General features: G+C 46.0%; 1 protein-coding gene across 1 annotated transcript in view; it reads left to right on the top strand.

Annotated features, from left to right (window-relative positions):
• VASH2 (vasohibin 2) overlaps nucleotides 1–19,234 on the top strand; it is an 88,255-nt gene extending 69,021 nt beyond the window's left edge. Inside the window, exons 7-8 of the mRNA XM_088458851.1 lie at nucleotides 5,789–5,901; nucleotides 16,091–19,234. Coding sequence (XP_088314977.1) covers nucleotides 5,789–5,901; nucleotides 16,091–16,163 — 186 coding nt within the window. The 3' untranslated portion in view covers nucleotides 16,164–19,234. The remainder of the gene's footprint in view (nucleotides 1–5,788; nucleotides 5,902–16,090) is intronic.
• The last annotated feature ends 1,822 nt before the right edge of the window (nucleotides 19,235–21,056 follow it).

Raw genomic sequence — 21,056 nt, 5'->3', positions numbered from 1 at the left:
TTAGTATCATAGCTGCTTATAGCCCGGAACTATGAGTATATTAGTATCATAGCTGCTTATAGCCCGGAACTATGAGTATATTAGTATCATAGCTGCTTATAGCCCGGAACTATGAGTATATTAGTATCGTAGCTGCTTATAGCCCGGAACTATGAGTATATTAGTATCATAGCTGCTTATAGCCCGGAACTATGAGTATATCAGTATCATAGCTGCTTATAGCATGGAACTATGAGTATATTAGTGTCATAGCTGCTTTTAGCCCGGAACTATGAGTATATTAGTATCATAGCTGCTTATAGCCCGGAACTATGAGTATATTAGTGTCGTAGCTGCTTATAGCCCGGAACTATGAGTATATTAGTATCATAGCTGCTTATAGCCCGGAACTATGAGTATATTAGTATCATAGCTGCTTATAGCCCGGAACTATGAGTATATCAGTATCATAGCTGCTTATAGCCCGGAACTATGAGTATATTAGTATCATAGCTGCTTATAGCCCGGAACTATGAGTATATTAGTATCATAGCTGCTTATAGCCCGGAACTATGAGTATATTAGTATCATAGCTGCTTATAGCCCGGAACTATGAGTATATTAGTATCATAGCTGCTTATAGCCCGGAACTATGAGTATATCAGTATCATAGCTGCTTATAGCATGGAACTATGAGTATATTAGTATCACAGCTGCTTATAGCCCGGAACTATGAGTATATTAGTATCATAGCTGCTTATAGCCCGGAACTATGAGTATATCAGTATTATAGCTGCTTATAGCCCGGAACTATGAGTATATTAGTATCATAGCTGCTTATAGCATGGAACTATGAGTATATCAGTATCATAGCTGCTTATAGCCCGGAACTATGAGTATATTAGTATTATAGCTGCTTATAGCCCGGAACTATGAGTATATTAGTATCATAGCTGCTTATAGCCCGGAACTATGAGTATATCAGTATCATAGCTGCTTATAGCCCGGAACTATGAGTATATCAGTATCATAGCTGCTTATAGCCCGGAACTATGAGTATATCAGTATCATAGCTGCTTATAGCCCGGAACTTTGAGTATATTAGTATCATAGCTGCTTATAGCCCGGAACTATGAGTATATTAGTATCATAGCTGCTTATAGCCCGGAACTATGAGTATATCAGTATCATAGCTGCTTATAGCCCGGAACTATGAGTATATTAGTATCATAGCTGCTTATAGCCCGGAACTATGAGTATATCAGTATCATAGCTGCTTATAGCCCGGAACTATGAGTATATTAGTATCATAGCTGCTTATAGCCCGGAACTATGAGTATATCAGTATTATAGCTGCTTATAGCATGGAACTATGAGTATATTAGTATCATAGCTGCTTATAGCCCGGAACTATGAGTATATCAGTATCATAGCTGCTTATAGCCCGGAACTATGAGTATATCAGTATCATAGCTGCTTATAGCCCGGAACTATGAGTATATTAGTATCATAGCTGCTTATAGCCCGGAACTATGAGTATATTAGTATCATAGCTGCTTATAGCCCGGAACTATGAGTATATTAGTATCATAGCTGCTTATAGCCCGGAACTATGAGTATATTAGTATCATAGCTGCTTATAGCATGGAACTATGAGTATATTAGTATCACAGCTGCTTATAGCCCGGAACTATGAGTATATTAGTATCACAGCTGCTTATAGCCCGGAACTATGAGTATATTAGTATCACAGCTGCTTATAGCCCGGAACTATGAGTATATCAGTATCATAGCTGCTTATAGCCCGGAACTATGAGTATATCAGTATTATAGCTGCTTATAGCCCGGAACTATGAGTATATTAGTATCACAGCTGCTTATAGCCCGGAACTATGAGTATATTAGTATCATAGCTGCTTATAGCCCGGAACTATGAGTATATTAGTATCATAGCTGCTTATAGCCCGGAACTATGAGTATATTAGTATCATAGCTGCTTATAGCCCGGAACTATGAGTATATCAGTATCATAGCTGCTTATAGCCTGGAACTATGAGTATATTAGTATCATAGCTGCTTATAGCCAGGAACTATGAGTATATTAGTATCATAGCTGCTTATAGCATGGAATTTTGAGTATATTAGTATCATAGCTGCTTATAGCCCGGAACTATGAGTATATCAGTATCATAGCTGCTTATAGCCCGGAACTATGAGTATATCAGTATCATAGCTGCTTATAGCATGGAACTATGAGTATATTAGTATCATAGCTGCTTATAGCATGGAACTATGAGTATATTAGTATCATAGCTGCTTATAGCATGGAACTATGAGTATATCAGTATCATAGCTGCTTATAGCATGGAACTATGAGTATATTAGTATCATAGCTGCTTATAGCCCGGAACTATGAGTATATTAGTATCATAGCTGCTTATAGCCCGGAACTATGAGTATATCAGTATTATAGCTGCTTATAGCCAGGAACTATGAGTATATCAGTATCATAGCTGCTTATAGCATGGAACTATGAGTATATCAGTATCACAGCTGCTTATAGCCCGGAACTATGAGTATATTAGTATCATAGCTGCTTATAGTCCGGAACTATGAGTATATCAGTATCATAGCTGCTTATAGCCCGGAACTATGAGTATATTAGTATCATAGCTGCTTATATAGCCCGGAACTATGAGTATATTAGTATCATAGCTGCTTATAGGCCGGAACTATGAGTATATTAGTATCATAGCTGCTTATAGCCCGGAACTATGAGTATATCAGTATCATAGCTGCTTATATAGCCCGGAACTATGAGTATATTAGTATCATAGCTGCTTATAGGCCGGAACTATGAGTATATCAGTATCATAGTTGCTTATAGCCCGGAACTATGAGTATATTAGTATCATAGCTGCTTATATAGCCCGGAACTATGAGTATATCAGTATCATAGCTGCTTATAGCCCGGAACTATGAGTATATTAGTATCATAGCTGCTTATTGCATGGAACTATGAGTATATTAGTATCATAGCTGCTTATAGCATGGAACTATGAGTATATTAGTATCATAACTGCTTATAGCATGGAACTATGAGTATATCAGTATCATAGCTGCTTATAGCCCGGAACTATGAGTATATCAGTATCATAGCTGCTTATAGCCCGGAACTATGAGTATATTAGTATCATAGCTGCTTATAGCCCGGAACTATGAGTATATTAGTATCATAGCTGCTTATAGCCCGGAACTATGAGTATATTAGTATCATAGCTGCTTATAGCCCGGAACTATGAGTATATTAGTATCATAGCTGCTTATAGCCCGGAACTATGAGTATATTAGTATCATAGCTGCTTATAGCCCGGAACTATGAGTATATTAGTATCATAGCTGCTTATAGCCCGGAACTATGAGTATATTAGTATCATAGCTGCTTATAGCCCGGAACTATGAGTATATCAGTATCATAGCTGCTTATAGCCAGGAACTATGAGTATATCAGTATCATAGCTGCTTATAGCCCGGAACTATGAGTATATTAGTATCATAGCTGCTTATAGCCCGGAACTATGAGTATATTAGTATCATAGCTGCTTATAGCCCGGAACTATGAGTATATTAGTATCATAGCTGCTTATAGCCCGGAACTATGAGTATATTAGTATCATAGCTGCTTATAGCCAGGAACTATGAGTATATTAGTATCATAGCTGCTTATAGCATGGAACTATGAGTATATTAGTATCATAGCTGCTTATAGCCCGGAACTATGAGTATATCAGTATCATAGCTGCTTATAGCCCGGAACTATGAGTATATTAGTATCATAGCTGCTTATAGCCCGGAACTATGAGTATATCAGTATCATAGCTGCTTATAGCCGGAACTATGAGTATATTAGTATTATAGCTGCTTATAGCCCGGAACTATGAGTATTTTAGTATCATAGCTGCTTATAGCATGGAACTATGAGTATATTAGTATCATAGCTGCTTATAGCCCGGAACTATGAGTATATCAGTATCATAGCTGCTTATAGCCCGGAACTATGAGTATATTAGTATCATAGCTGCTTATAGCCCGGAACTATGAGTATATTAGTATCATAGCTGCTTATAGGCCGGAACTATGAGTATATTAGTTTCATGCCAATCTCGTAACGTTTTATAATGCCACCAAGGTTAAACGATTGGCTCTTTATTACAGTAAATCTCTTATTTCTCTTGTTTTAACCTTTCTATAAAGAGGACAAAATCCTTACGCTGCAATAATGGCTGAAATAAAACTTGTCTAACTCACAAATGTTACATGTGTCAATGTAGATCTCAGAATATTGTGCGTCTAAAGATAGAGCTTTACATGACTCCTGTTTCCATTTGTCTCCGGCATCGACTGAGTAATAAGATGAAAATGTGTCCTCCGAGGTCACGCACGATACGTGGATGGCGCTAGGTTACGCTCTGCAAGACCGGCCAAATGATGTCATTGTGCAGTATTGTAATATCGAGGAGGCGATCTAAGCCTGCAGCCCGTCACCTGCTATTTCTGTAACACAGACTCCCATGGTTTATGTTTAAAGATACCAGACAGAGAGTGATTATTATATCCGGCACTCTCATAGTATGACCAAACTCTCAAGCAGGTTTATAGATAGTTTTTTGTTGTTTTTTACCAATTAGTGTTTTGTAGTAAAAAATAGTTATTTTTCTGTAACTACAGTGTCTGAGTGAGGCGTTCCTTCTCCGTACCATGCCACCGACGGGCACGGGAGACTGGCTACACGCCCACCACACTCCCATGAGACACAACTTTTCTGTGTGTCTGCGCAGTAACCGCCCAGAAACGTCCATATCACAGAGCAGAGCCCCCCGGCCACGTCCCAGAGCAGAGCCCTCCGGCCAGGTCACAGAGCAGAGCCTCCCGGCCACATCCCAGAGGAGAGCCCCCCGGCCGCATCCCAGAGGAGAGCCCCCCGGCCGCATCCCAGAGGAGAGCCCCCCGGCCGCATCCCAGAGGAGAGCCCCCCGGCCCCATCCCAGAGGAGAGCCCCCCGGCCACATCCCAGCGGAGAGCCCCCCGGCCACATCCCAGAGGAGAGCCCCCCGGCCACATCCCAGAGCAGAACCCCCCTTGTGATCCTACCCCTAGAGGTAAGTGCCAACATTGGCCCACGTGACGGGGAGTAACGGGGGGGTGCACAGCACCTATAATTCTGGGTCATCTCAAAGTTCCAGAGGTAAGTTTTCCATTATTTATATGTGCTGCGGTACTGAAGATTGCGAGCTGTGTAGGTCGGCGGCTTTTATAGCGCTGCGGAGAGCTGCTCAGTGATGTCATTGCACAGGGCCATTATCATGTTACGATACCTCTTCATCTGCCTCTTGCTCAAGCGCTGACATTTATCCGTGCTCGTTTGACAGTAACTCAGTATTTACCCGCTATGGGCACGTTCCTCTGGCTAATGTACAGCAACACGTAAAGTGCCCCTGTGACACTTAGCCTTATAGGTGGTAAGTAGCATTACAGGACGGGAAGGGTGAAATGCTGGGGTGTCTCAGGTATGGAGGAGAGACCTGGCCCTGAGGACTATATATATATATATATATATATATATATATATATATATATATATATATAATATGCCACACTCTATGCTATATATGTTGCATGATTGTAGTTACAACATGTGAGATCAATTCTTTAAGACCAGTTGTTAAGAACCGATGATCACTGAGAAATGTCCCCATTCCAGCCCATACAGACGCCTATCCTCACTCATCTCTCTCTTTACTGCTCGCAGATACTAAAGTCCTCAAGTGTTCAATCGCCTGTGAAAGAAAGGAGGGGGAAGTCCGTGTCCCCCCCGAGAGTCCGAATCAGCCCCCAGAGACGCGTCTGCCGGAGAGATAAATCGTGAGTATTGGACTATCCATCACTTGTACCCGCAGCCGCTAACCGTCCACAGCGCACTCATGCCAGTCACATCCGGTCAGATCCCACGTGACTGGCCTCCCGGTCACATCCCTCGTGGCTGGCCTCCCTGTCACATCCCTCGTGGCTGGCCTCCCGGTCACATCCCTCGTGGCTGGCCTCCCGGTCGGATCCCTCGTGGCTGGCCTCCCGGTCGGATCCCTCGTGGTTGGCCTCCCGGTCAGATCCCCCTGGGCTGGCCTCCCGGTCAGATCCCCCAGGGCTGGCCTCCCGGTCAGATCCCCCAGGGCTGGCCTCCCGGTCAGATCCCCCAGGGCTGGCCTCCCGGTCAGATCCCCCAGGGCTGGCCTCCCGGTCAGATCCCGCATGGCTGGCCTCCCGGCCAGATCCCGCATGTGAGATCATTTATCTCTGTGAAGTCCCTGAAGCTGCCTCTCTGTGTGAATTGGCTCTTGATGTGAGCTTCAGAGCCAGAAGGAGCAAATTACATTTTTATGAAGCCGATTCAGACAATAATATAAAACCAATAGTGGTTTAATGACCATCTTGGCACCAGGAATGTAATTTCTAAGGTCTATTGGCCATTGGCAGTAAATCTACTTTTTTAATATAAAAAAAAAAAAATCTATACATGTTTTATAAAGTATATATTCGGTGAAGGAGTATTCCTGTCCATTGTGAACAACACTGTTCAAAATGTATATTTGTACAGATGTGGCCTCAGTACACCACGTGGCACAAGATGCCTGGCACAAGTGAGCCGCCAGGTTCCATCGACACAGTGCCAGGCGTCTTTGCGTCTTTTAAAAAAAATGTTTTTTGCTGAAAATGCGTCTTAGTCCCGTATTCAATTAGCCATGAAAAAAGTTGTACTGTCCGCCGCCTTCGCCTGTTTGGGACGCAAATTTGCGGCATGCGCAGCCCCGCGTTTCATCCTATTCAGTTACAGAACAGGTGAAAACGGAAATAGGCAAATGCATAACAGGCGGAAAGTACTGAATAGATTGGGGGAATCCGTCTGTACCCCAAAATAAGCTGTGACACTGGAAATCATTACAGATGTGTATTATTAGCCCTAATGTACTTTGGGGCCTATGTATCAAAGCTTGATGTGAGATATATATCACCAACCAATCAGCTTCTAACTTACATTTTGCAGGCTGTGTTTAAGAAATGATAGTTTGGAGCTGATTGGTTGGTGATATATATTTCACAATTATATCTCACATCAAGCTTTGATACATAGGCCCCTTTGTGTTCTTAAGTTGTGTTAAAACCTTTCTAGAAGCTTTTTTTTGTAAAAGTGGTGAAGAATTATAGAAAACCATATTTTTAGGTGAAAATAAATACTCCTGTCAAATTTGGGGTCCTGGAAAATGGGTGCTAGTATATTTTTGTGTTTCTTTTAAAAAATGTGAAAAATCCACCTGCTGCATGCACCTGCAATCCTAAAAACACCTGGCCCATCCAGACAGCCCCCCAGGAAACCTATTTCGCTAGCTTTTATCCTTGTCCCCCCAATTTTTTTTATTTTTGCCCCAAAAATTATGTCTTTTTTGGGGTGTTCTGAGGTAATTTTTTATTTTTTTTTGCCTGATTTGTCCTTTGGGGGGGTGTCCAAAGGGTTCTGAATCAATTCCCCACATTTGCATAGAGATTTAGCACTTTTTCCCGCCTGACATTCATTGGAGATACTTTTCCGCCTGTTACAGTGCATTGAGTTTCTGCGTACGCGAAAATGTCCTGGATTTGAATTTGGAGATAAGACGCAAGCAGGCGTACAGCGGCAGTAGGCAAAACTTTTTCGCGGATTACGGCTTTTCGCGTCTAATTGAATCCGGCTCTTAGTCGCAATGTGGTGTGTCCAGAACACACCAGAAGACTGTGCTAAGTAATTTAATATGTGACACTTGTATATCTGTGTGCGACTGAGTCTGTATACCAAGCACAATGGAACTTGGCGTGGAAGAAAGCCACGGGGCTGGATTGTAGTATATAGGGTAGCGACTCAGTCACACACAGATAAACAAGGGTCACATATCAAATGAATCAGTTTTGGTAACAAGAAAATGCAACTAGCGCGCTGACTGCAGCAGTGATCTATGAGGATACGTCTATAATGTCATTTATTATTGAATATCGCATTTTGAGGTAATATAAGTGAGTCGTGAAGTGTATTTTTCAGTGGAGCAGCAAGCATGCAAGTATACTCCTTATTCATCCCACGACACGCCTGTAATAGCGAATCGTCCACTCTTTTTAGTCACAAGTGCAGCGCTGACTTGGAACTTCCTGAGGACGCTCCAGCTCAGCTGCACACACTGCAATGTGCCTGTATGGAGCGTCTAGGACACTCCTGTGGTGCAGCCGCACTGATTCCAGGCACCCCACTAGCCAGAAGCACGGGCAGTGGGCGCGGCACCGGTCGCACACCCCTAATTACTGCCCTGCCGCCACCTATACACAGTGCAGGCCTGAACCTTGAGAATGCAGCCTATGAATTCACTATACACTGGAGAATTGATAGGCTGAATATTGGTTTATTTCTCAAAATGGCTGCCTCCGTTATGTGTAGGTGATGGGTACACAGATATTGTAATAAATATAATGACAACAGATATGCTTAGTACAATAGTCTTTGTTAATTACTTCCATTTACATCTGCAATGGGTGCAACTTGTGCTGTGCTCCCCCCATATGTGGAACCCAGCTGCATAGTCACTGAGGGGACGATTCAATTATTGCGTGGGCGACGATAATTAATGAACGCCAAGTTTTGCAATTCAATTGTTCTGGGCACCCATTAAGTATTGCCCTTTTCACGCCCTATGAAACCAGTCTAAAGTCCCGGTTAGGGCCCTAACCACGGGTTTCTCGCAGATTCTTGCTCGCACCCTCCTGAAGGTGCGAGCAGAAATGCCGGCGTTGGCGGCTATCGTGCTCAGACGGAGCAACAATGGAATTGCTACGTCTAGCGCCTTAAAGAGAGAGCTGGACACAAAACAGTTGAATGGCCTCTCTGAATTCTGCCGCTCAGTAACAACGTGACGTCCTGTGACAACACAATAGGGAAGTTACCAGACCGGGAACTGTCAGAGCGTGATATCGGGCCATATTCAATTAGAATAGAGGGGATTCCTCGCGTGGGAGTCCCCGCAGTCGGACTTTACCACGCACCTCATGGAGGTGTGAGGTAAAAACGGCCTAATTGGCCTTGCGCGCGAGGGAGAAACACACTGATTCTGTCGGTTTGGCAGAATGTGTGTTTACGTGCACGAGTCCCGATTATACGATGCGGGGAAAAAGCTATTTAATTGAATAGCTAATCCCCGCGCCGGGGGTCTTTGGGCCGGCAATTAGTCGCGGTTGAACTCACACGGCTAATTGAATATGGCCCATAGACCGTGTCACCTGGATCTGTCAGAGGCAGACGTGTCAGGAATCTAGCAAAGCTCCAATTATGCAAAAATAAATATATTTTGTTTAAGTGAAATGACAGAAAAATCTGTGCATACCGGTGAAGGCCCTACTATAGGCTTCATTAACATATATTTGGGACCCCCATATGCAGTAGAACTGGACAGTTAACTTTAGTGCAGACTTTTAGGGTTGCTGTAATTAGGTAAAAATATTAAAGAGAAAAAATAATCTGAACTATATTTTTTTCACGGTGTTACAGAAAGAATGCGTTTTGCTCGAAAGAAAATTGTGACTTTACACAAAGCCGTTGAAATAAACTAATAGCAAAACGGCGGAATTCGGATCACAAAGCGACAAAATGCACCCAGTCATAAATGGGTTAAATCCGCAGACTGTGTGGCAGGCTGCGGTGACAGGTGCCATGTCGTAATGTGACGTTAGCTGCTGCCACATTACTTACAGCCCCGTGTGTACCAGTCAGTGTATAATTAAAGATTCTGCTGCCTCATGTAACACCCCCCTCTCCCCTGTGACGGGCCCAGGCACGCCCCCCTCCATTCAGCCGAATTGTTTTCTCCTGTAAATACTACTGTTGTTAAACATTAGTCAGGAGCCTAAGACGGGATCAGCCTCATGTATCCAAATATATACTACAGTAAACATTGCAGGTGGGGAGGGGGCATTACACCATGGGCTATACTTACAGACACACGTAACGTAATCAGAGAGAGCTGCTGGTAATTATAGTAACTTGCGGCACGGCGTCAGTCTTCCCCTCAGTCACCCCGGTACAGGAATATCTAGAGCGTGGGATGTAGCAGCACGCCTCCGCAGTCATTGGTGATAGCACAGGGGTCTATTTGTAGGCACTGCCTCATTGACCCGCTCAGTGCCCCAGCTGTCTGCCCCAGTGCCCCAGCTGTCTGCCCCAGCTGCCAGGCTCTCATTGCTGACCTTTGCGCCCCATGTCCTGCCGTCACAAGCGTTCAAGGATCTGCAATGTGATGAGAGCGAAATGCCTGACGAGATGGCGTAATTGTTATTTATACCGGTGTCATTCACGTAATACAGTCAGAATACAACTACAACCATCACAGTGTTATTATTTTATTGGGAGAAAAACCTTATTACTCCCAACAATCCAATTGTATATAACACAAAATAAACATATATATATATATATATATATATATGTATATGTGTGTGTGTGTGTGTATATAGGTGTATATATGTGTGTGTGTGTATATATATATATAATTAATGAGTGTGTGTGATTATATATATATATATATATATATATATATATGTATATATATATATATATATATATATATATATATACACACGCGCACACACACACATACATACATACATACATACATACATACACACACATTGTGTATGGTATGTATGTATGTATGTATGTATGTATGTTTTCTTTATAAGGATGTATCCGAGTGTTATAAACCTCTTGAGGGCAGATGTAATAAGCCTTGGAAAGTGATAAAGTAGAGAAGTTACCCATAGCAACTATTCAGCTCCTAACAATCATTTTACAGGCTCTTCTTGCAAAATGACAGGGGCTGATTGGTTGGTACTTTATCTCTCTCCAAGGGTTAGTACATCTCCTCCTTGGAGAAAGATAAAGTGGAGAAGTTTCCTAAAACAACCAATCAGCTTCTAACTATCAATTATCTAGAGCAGTCTATGAGATGACACTTAGAAACTGATTGGTTGCTATGGGTAACTTCTCCACTTTATCTCCCTCCAAGACTTATTACATCTCCCCATATGTATATAGCTTTCTGCTGCCTCCATTCCCCTCCTCACATCATGTCACTGCCCCTGTCACATGCAGCCCTGTCCTCACTAACACATCCCTCATCTCCTGATATACTCTGTGCTGCTGGGGGACCCAGCTCCTCCCACTATATAACTCTCCGTCTGTGGCTTCCTGCTGCCTCCATTCCCCTCCTCACATCATGTCACTGCCCCTGTCACATGCAGCCCTGTCCTCACTAACACATCACTCATCTCCTGATATACTCTGTGCTGCTGGGGGACCCAGCTCCTCCCACTATATAACTCTCAGTCTGTGGCTTCCTGCTGCCTCCATTCCCCTCCTCACATCATGTCACTGCCCCTGTCACATGCAGCCCTGTCCTCACTAACACATCACTCATCTCCTGATATACTCTGTGCTGCTGGGGGACCCAGCTCCTCCCACTATATAACTCTCAGTCTGTGGCTTCCTGCTGCCTCCATTCCCCTCCTCACATCATGTCACTGCCCCTGTCACATGCAGCCCTGTCCTCACTAACACATCACTCATCTCCTGATATACTCTGTGCTGCTGGGGGACCCTGCTCCTCCCACTATATAACTCTCCGTCTGTGGCTTCCTGCTGCCTCCATTCCCCTCCTCACATCATGTCACTGCCCCTGTCACATGCAGCCCTGTCCTCACTAACACATCACTCATCTCCTGATATACTCTGTGCTGCTGGGGGACCCAGCTCCTCCCACTATATAACTCTCAGTCTGTGGCTTCCTGCTGCCTCCATTCCCCTCCTCACATCATGTCACTGCCCCTGTCACATGCAGCCCTGTCCTCACTAACACATCACTCATCTCCTGATATACTCTGTGCTGCTGGGGGACCCAGCTCCTCCCACTATATAACTCTCAGTCTGTGGCTTCCTGCTGCCTCCATTCCCCTCCTCACATCATGTCACTGCCCCTGTCACATGCAGCCCTGTCCTCACTAACACATCACTCATCTCCTGATATACTCTGTGCTGCTGGGGGACCCTGCTCCTCCCACTATATAACTCTCAGTCTGTGGCTTTCTGCTGCCTCCATTCCCCTCCTCACATCATGTCACTGCCCCTGTCACATGCAGCCCTGTCCTCACTAACACATCACTCATCTACTGATATACTCTGTGCTGCTGGGGACCCTGCTCCTCCCACTATATAGCTCTCAGTATGTGGCTTCCTGCTGCCTCCATTCCCCTCCTCACATCATGTCACTGCCCCTGTCACATGCAGCCCTGTCCTCACTAACACATCCCTCATCTCCTGATATACTCTGTGCTGCTGGGGGACCCAGCTCCTCCCACTATATAACTCTCCGTCTGTGGCTTCCTGCTGCCTCCATTCCCCTCCTCACATCATGTCACTGCCCCTGTCACATGCAGCCCTGTCCTCACTAACACATCACTCATCTCCTGATATACTCTGTGCTGCTGGGGACCCTGCTCCTCCCACTATATAACTCTGTCTGTGGCTTCCTGCTGCCTCCATTCCCCTCCTCACATCATGTCACTGCCCCTGTCACATGCAGCCCTGTCCTCACTAACACATCACTCATCTCCTGATATACTCTGTGCTGCTGGGGGACCCAGCTCCTCCCACTATATAACTCTCAGTCTGTGGCTTCCTGCTGCCTCCATTCCCCTCCTCACATCATGTCACTGCCCCTGTCACATGCAGCCCTGTCCTCACTGTCACATCACTCATCTCCTGATATACTCTGTGCTGCTGGGGACCCTGCTCCTCCCACTATATAACTCTCAGTCTGTGGCTTCCTGCTGCCTCCATTCCCCTCCTCACATCATGTCACTGCCCCTGTCACATGCAGCCCTGTCCTCACTAACACATCACTCATCTCCTGATATACTCTGTGCTGCTGGGGGACCCAGCTCCTCCCACTATATAACTCTCAGTCTGTGGCTTCCTGCTGCCTCCATTCCCCTCCTCACATCATGTCACTGCCCCTGTCACATGCAGCCCTGTCCTCACTAACACATCACTCATCTCCTGATATACTCTGTGCTGCTGGGGGACCCTGCTCCTCCCACTATATAACTCTCAGTCTGTGGCTTTCTGCTGCCTCCATTCCCCTCCTCACATCATGTCACTGCCCCTGTCACATGCAGCCCTGTCCTCACTAACACATCACTCATCTACTGATATACTCTGTGCTGCTGGGGACCCTGCTCCTCCCACTATATAACTCTCAGTATGTGGCTTCCTGCTGCCTCCATTCCCCTCCTCACATCATGTCACTGCCCCTGTCACATGCAGCCCTGTCCTCACTAACACATCACTCATCTCCTGATATACTCTGTGCTGCTGGGGGACCCTGCTCCTCCCACTATATAACTCTGTCTGTGACTTCCTGCTGCCTCCATTCCCCTCCTCACATCATGTCACTGCCCCTGTCACATGCAGCCCTGTCCTCACTAACACATCACTCATCTCCTGATATACTCTGTGCTGCTGGGGGACCCTGCTCCTCCCACTATATAACTCTCAGTCTGTGGCTTTCTGCTGCCTCCATTCCCCTCCTCACATCATGTCACTGCCCCTGTCACATGCAGCCCTGTCCTCACTAACACATCACTCATCTACTGATATACTCTGTGCTGCTGGGGACCCTGCTCCTCCCACTATATAACTCTCAGTATGTGGCTTCCTGCTGCCTCCATTCCCCTCCTCACATCATGTCACTGCCCCTGTCACATGCAGCCCTGTCCTCACTAACACATCACTCATCTCCTGATATACTCTGTGCTGCTGGGGGACCCTGCTCCTCCCACTATATAACTCTGTCTGTGACTTCCTGCTGCCTCCATTCCCCTCCTCACATCATGTCACTGCCCCTGTCACATGCAGCCCTGTCCTCACTAACACATCCCTCATCTCCTGATATACTCTGTGCTGCTGGGCACCCTGCTCCTCCCACTATATAACTCTCAGTCTGTGGCTTTCTGCTGCCTCCATTCCCCTCCTCACATCATGTCACTGCCCCTGTCACATGCAGCCCTGTCCTCACTAACACATCACTCATCTACTGATATACTCTGTGCTGCTGGGGACACTGCTCCTCCCACTATATAACTCTCAGTCTGTGGCTTTCTGCTGCCTCCATTCCCCTCCTCACATCATGTCACTGCCCCTGTCACATGCAGCCCTGTCCTCACTAACACATCACTCATCTACTGATATACTCTGTGCTGCTGGGGACCCTGCTCCTCCCACTATATAACTCTCAGTATGTGGCTTCCTGCTGCCTCCATTCCCCTCCTCACATCATGTCACTGCCCCTGTCACATGCAGCCCTGTCCTCACTAACACATCCCTCATCTCCTGATATACTCTGTGCTGCTGGGCACCCTGCTCCTCCCACTATATAACTCTCAGTCTGTGGCTTTCTGCTGCCTCCATTCCCCTCTTCACATCATGTCACTGCCCCTGTCACATGCAGCCCTGTCCTCACTAACACATCACTCATCTCCTGATATACTCTGTGCTGCTGGGGGACCCTGCTCCTCCCACTATATAACTCTCAGTCTGTGGCTTTCTGCTGCCTCCATTCCCCTCCTCACATCATGTCACTGCCCCTGTCACATGCAGCCCTGTCCTCACTAACACATCACTCATCTACTGATATACTCTGTGCTGCTGGGGACCCTGCTCCTCCAACTATATAACTCTCAGTATGTGGCTTCCTGCTGCCTCCATTCCCCTCCTCACATCATGTCACTGCCCCTGTCACATGCAGCCCTGTCCTCACTAACACATCACTCATCTCCTGATATACTCTGTGCTGCTGGGGGACCCTGCTCCTCCCACTATATAACTCTGTCTGTGACTTCCTGCTGCCTCCATTCCCCTCCTCACATCATGTCACTGCCCCTGTCACATGCAGCCCTGTCCTCACTAACACATCCCTCATCTACTGATATACTCTGTGCTGCTGGGGACACTGCTCCTCCCACTATATAACTCTCAGTCTGTGGCTTTCCACTTGCCCCCTGGTGAGAGGCACAGGCATGTGCGGGCCTATAGGTACGTGATAGCATCCAGCCCACCTCCAGTACATAGACTATCCATCCACCTTATACTATCTAACCGCCCGTGGACACAGGATACTGACCTGCTGGGCGGCAGACGCTGTCACTCCTATTGTCTCCTCCCCTCATCTCAGACGGTTCCCAGGGAAGAGGCAAGATGGCCGATGTGAACGTGCTCTTTTTGAATACAGCACTCTCACATTGTCTATCTTGGATTCATAAAGAGGCTTCCTCTTACACAGGAGCCGGCTGCGATGCTGGGGGTGGATGCAATAGGTAGGGTTAGGGCTGGACTAAGGGTTATGTGCGGGCATACACTCTATGGCTACAGGTTGTCCTACCACCTTCAGAAATAGGGAAATCCAGACGAGCAGGAGATAAAATAACATTTTCTGACCTCAAATGCATCTGAAACATATCTAACCCCCCCCCCCAAAACCCTCCTGGTACTATAAAACAAGACAGCGGAATCCAAAACTATGTAACGTCTGCATGAGCTGTATCACTGAGGAACGGGCAGTGTCACAATTCTGTTATGTAATGTGTGACTTAGTGCTCCGCCTGAGGACAAGGGTGAGCTCCTAAAATCTGCCTGCCATCTGCACACAGCCACGGCTCATGGGGACACATAGTGGCGTACTGTAGTAGCTGAAGCCTGTGTTACTACCTATGCCAGAATCCATGGTGCCATTGTGGATATTGAGTATCTGACAGCGGGAAGCCGCACAGCCCATCGGTTTTACACCAACCGTTACAATTGTCCCGGATTATAAACCCCATACCCGTCCTCTCATGAATGTTGCTGCTGCTGCGTGCCCTGTAGATAGCTGGTAAGTGCCCGTGAGAGGGTGGCACAGCCTGCAGTAATCTTATGCTGTGTTTCTCTCCTTAGGCCAGCGAGGATGGACAAGGCTCCGGCGGACCTCAGCGCTCTCAATGACGTCGGATACCAAATTCGGATTTAGAACAACCGGAGATACAATCCCTGGTGCTTCCTTTTGCACTTTACCCATTCGCCTGTTCTTTTTATAAGGATATGTGACTATTTATTATCAGATTTTTTATTTATGCTTTCAGATATACGAGAGTTGCATTTTTACACTTGTTTTTTTTTATTATTATTGTAAAGTATTAAGTTTGCCAGCTTTGTGCCCCTCCTATATTACTATTCATGCTGGGCACGTTCATTTCTTGGTGACGATCTTTGGGATATTACCCGACTTATAGGAACAAGTTTTCACAGATCAATATTCCCCTAAGAACGTCCTCCGGCTCCAAACGTTTCTCCCACCAGAAATCGCTTTGCCGGGTAAAGTGTTATTATGGCTGCAACCGCAGCGGGCAATACTGAGGAATATACCATTCTATTTATACTGGTCTAGGTGGCCATTATCGGCTGCGATGTATGTAATAAAAATTAGCCGCCGTTTATCCGGCCTGTTCCCCGCTCATCTCCGATGGCCGTTCCGCCTCGGGCACAATTTTTGAACCATGCAAAGTAAAAAAAAATGTAAGATCGCACAACCTCTCCGCAAAGGGTAACGTTAAATGCGCTACATCTTCTGCACCGAATGCGGATGGCAGCAGCGATTCCTCTATACGAGCTCATCGTCACAGCAACGACCGAAAACCAAATCCAGGGGACTTTAAGCATTGGCACAGCACAGAGACTTTACTGTACATAGTGGTTCTGCCCGCAGCATTGTTGCCACTAATGGGTGTAAGTGCCAAGTACACAAGGCTGGATCCCGGAGGCTTTACATTAGCGTGATCTAAGCGCCCGAGCATTGACGTACCTTGCTCCGGGTAATACAGCCTCTGCTTGATGCAGATTAGCTACTGTAACGTAGGGGGGGGGAGACACTTTAATGTTAATGGTATTTTACAAAAAAATCAACTATGCAAATACTGCAACGTCCTGTGTGCGCGATGTTCATGGTTTATCCAGAGTATAACAACGGACGGTGTAACTGCTGAGCAGTGAGAGGGGGGCTCATACGTACCCCATGGAATATCATCTTTAGTAGGTAGGCAGGACATGAGCTGGTCTATCTAATACTGTCACCCTCTTTACACACTGATGGGTGTTGTCAGCAACCAATAGGCGGGGTGGGAACAGCTGATCATGTGACACGTGTCGCCCCCTTACTGTGCTCCGTACTTTGTTTTGTCAGAGTCGGGCAGTTCCTCTGTTCCTGCATACAATTCGTGGTCCAAGGGCTGTGCAACGTCATTTTCTTGAAATGGTCTTGAAGCCGTCACTATATTTATGTCCATGGTACCGTAAACCCTGGCCTGCCTGGCATTCGGAAATGACGGGGTGTAAAACTATTGATGGGAATGTATTCAGTGTATAGATAATTATACAATAGCTGGTTACATGCGTCAGAGCGATCGGTGTGAGATTAGGCATCAATAATGTTTAGATATAAAGAAAATTGCTAAACGAGCTACTTGAAATGTTTTCATTTTGAAGACTGTGGGTTCCGGCGTAGCGCATGGGTGGGTGCAGACCCGGGCCGGAGAGGTTAGTGGTCCATTCTTACCATGTCCATACACGCTGCCATTATTGTGCCAGCCTGAGAAATAACTGCCCACACATTGTGGGTGCATGGGCCCAAAACGTTTGCAGAACCCGATTGACAAATATATACGTTACCCGACTGCTAACTTGCCCTAGTGTGACCCGTACATACGTTACCCGACTGCTAACTTGCCCTAGTGTGACCCGTACATACGTTACCCGACTGCTAACTTGCCCTAGTGTGACCCGTACATGCGTTACCCGACTGTTAACTTGCCCTAGTGTGACCCGTACATACGTTACCCGACTGCTAACTTGCCCTAGTGTGACCCGTACATATGTTACCCGACTGCTAACTTGCCCTAGTGTGACCCGTACATACGTTACCCGACTGCTAACTTGCCCTAGTGTGACCCGTACATACGTTACCCGACTGCTAACTTGCCCTAGTGTGACCCGTACATACGTTACCCGACCGCTAACTTGCCCTAGTGTGACCCGTACATACGTTACCCGACCGCTAACTTGCCCTAGTATGACCCGTATATACACGTTACCCGACCGCTAACTTGCCCTAGTATGACCCGTATATACACGTTACCCGACCGCTAACTTGCCCTAGTGTGACCCGTACATACGTTACCCGACTGCTAACTTGCCCTAGTGTGACCCGTACATATGTTACCCGACTGCTAACTTGCCCTAGTGTGACCCGTACATACGTTACCCGACTGCTAACTTGCCCTAGTGTGACCCGTACATACGTTACCCGACTGCTAACTTGCCCTAGTGTGACCCGTACATACGTTACCCGACTGCTAACTTGCCCTAGTGTGACCCGTACATACGTTACCCGACCGCTAACTTGCCCTAGTTTGACCCGTATATACACGTTACCCGACTGCTAACTTGCCCTAGTGTGACCCGTACATACGTTACCCGACTGCTAACTTGCCCTAGTGTGACCCGTACATACGTTACCCGACCGCTAACTTGCCCTAGTATGACCCGTATATACACGTTACCCGACCGCTAACTTGCCCTAGTATGACCCGTATATACACGTTACCCGACCGCTAACTTGCCCTAGTATGACCCGTACATACGTTACCCGACCGCTAACTTGCCCTAGTATGACCCAACCAGTTGACTTAAAACGATCACATTATGTTTCTGATGTGGTGACGATGGTAAAGGGTCGTGATACCAGAATCATTTTGAAAACTTCGATATAAGTTTGCGCCCCCCACCTAGGCCTAGTAATCAGAGAGACTGACCCTCAGACCCAGGGACGGGAGACGTGCTCTCTGGCAGCTTAGACCGTTCCCATTAATGTCTTTTTCTAAAGGGATTTTAATTCAGAGAATAAATGTGACTGAAAAACCAGCGCATCAAGAAACCAGCCGTAATCGCCGAAACTGCGCTTATAACTAAGGGCTAGTCGTGGGACCGTATATTCGGCGTATATCCCTGTTACGCGTCTTATTTCATTACTTCCATGGATGGTGTCTGACAAACAGATGAATGGGGGGGGGGGGGGGAGGGGAGAGAGAGGGGGGGGGGGGAGGGGAGAGAGAGAGAGGGGGGGGGGAGGGGAGAGAGAGAGAGGGGGGGGGGCTCAGCGGTATTTAAGTTGTTGGCGATTACTAAATTGCCCGTTTCGCCTGTGATCTGCGCATTATGATTTTTGCGGTTGCTCTACATAAAACACAATGAAATGTATAAAAGCGCTTGTATAGTAAAAAGGAAATTATCTTCTACAATAAGGTTTATATTCTGCTCATGGAAACGACTTAGAAACCGCGACAGAACCTGCAGAATTCTTCTACTTTCACTTACATTAAAAAGGCAAAAATGAGAAGTGAGAACAGAGGAGAAGGAGAATTACTAACAATATAGCGTATAATAGAAACGTGTCTGATTATGGAATAATATTATTACATTTATTACCTACTTCAGTAGCATCGACGTCATTACACAGCGGCGCTGGGCGGAATCTGCGCAGAAAGATTAATCACCATGTCATATTTATCGGACAATCCGCGAGTAGCTATTTTTTTCTGTTGGTTACTAGCGAAGAATGTGAAGCTTTTCCAAAACTTTAAGCCACCCCTACACATTATAATTGTGTTATAATAAATCCGGCAATGTGAATTTATCTAAAAGGTTTTTAGATATTTGTTTTAATAAATAATTGCTGCTTCTAACCTACTTACTTGTGAGCTGGGGATTTTAGCTTACCTGTATCAATTCAGTTTGAAAATACAGTAGTCCAAGTTCTCCTGTATCCTTCCCTATCCACTACAGCAGAGAATATGGGGGTTAGTTGGTGCTTTTCAGACATAAGGCCCCTTACCCATTGGTGCCAAATACCCGTATATGCTTTTACCTCAGATAAAGGCATGTAATTAGGCGTGGGGACGGGACACACTGCTTCTAGTGACCCCACTGCCACCAGTATTTACACTTGTGTTAGGGAACATTTGTATTAAGGTGCCATTATTTGGAAGCTCCATTTACTTGTGGTCATTGGAAGGGAATTGAAAGTTGGGGTCAGACATTACTGATGGCAAGCTACCGTTCCACTGCTTAATGCAACGCCAGCGGGTAACCGGGCTAGAAGGTGAACAGAAAACGTTTGTAGTTCATCCAATTAGCTTTCCAGAAAAAAAGTTACATATCCTCAAATTAGGTCTTAAATCTTGAAATACAAAATGTGCGCACATTACAGCGTTATATATTTGAGTGACATTTGGGTAATTTTTACATAAATATTTTCTCTTTTGGTGCCACAACCCCTGACTGCATGTGTTATATGTATGTAGTAATACTGGATCGGATCCAGGAGCTTTATATTTTATAGACCGGCAGCTCAGCCAGACGTGGGCAGACAGGGTGAGAGAGGCAATGGGTATAGGGCACAGGTTCTCAAACTCAGTGCTCAGGACCCCAAACAGTGAATGTTTTCCAGGTCTCCTCCCAGAATCACAAGTGGAATAATTAACTCCACCAGTGGAACTTTTAAAATGTGTCAAGAGAGTAATGAATACACCTGTGCACCTGCCGGGTGACCTGGATAACGTGACCTGTGTGTGGTCCTGAGGACAGAGGCCCTGATTCAGCGCCGGACGCTCTGACAGAACGCTCGCTCTGAATCAGGGCCGGTCTTTTTTTTATTTTAGAACGGCCTCCTGGCCGCTCGCATAGCTGTGGGTGACCACCCACAGGTATAGCGAGCAGCCAGGAATATGGTCGCGATTGTCAAGACCATCGCGACCATCGGGCTTGCGACGAGACCCTTGTGGTAGGGTCGCGTTGCCGCAAGCCCCAGAGA

The sequence above is a fragment of the Taudactylus pleione genome, unplaced genomic scaffold, assembly GCF_031769625.1.
Source record: "Taudactylus pleione unplaced genomic scaffold, aTauple2 ptg000860l, whole genome shotgun sequence".
Lineage (NCBI taxonomy): Eukaryota > Metazoa > Chordata > Amphibia > Anura > Myobatrachidae > Taudactylus > Taudactylus pleione.
This window is presented reverse-complemented; position numbering and strand designations above follow the sequence as displayed.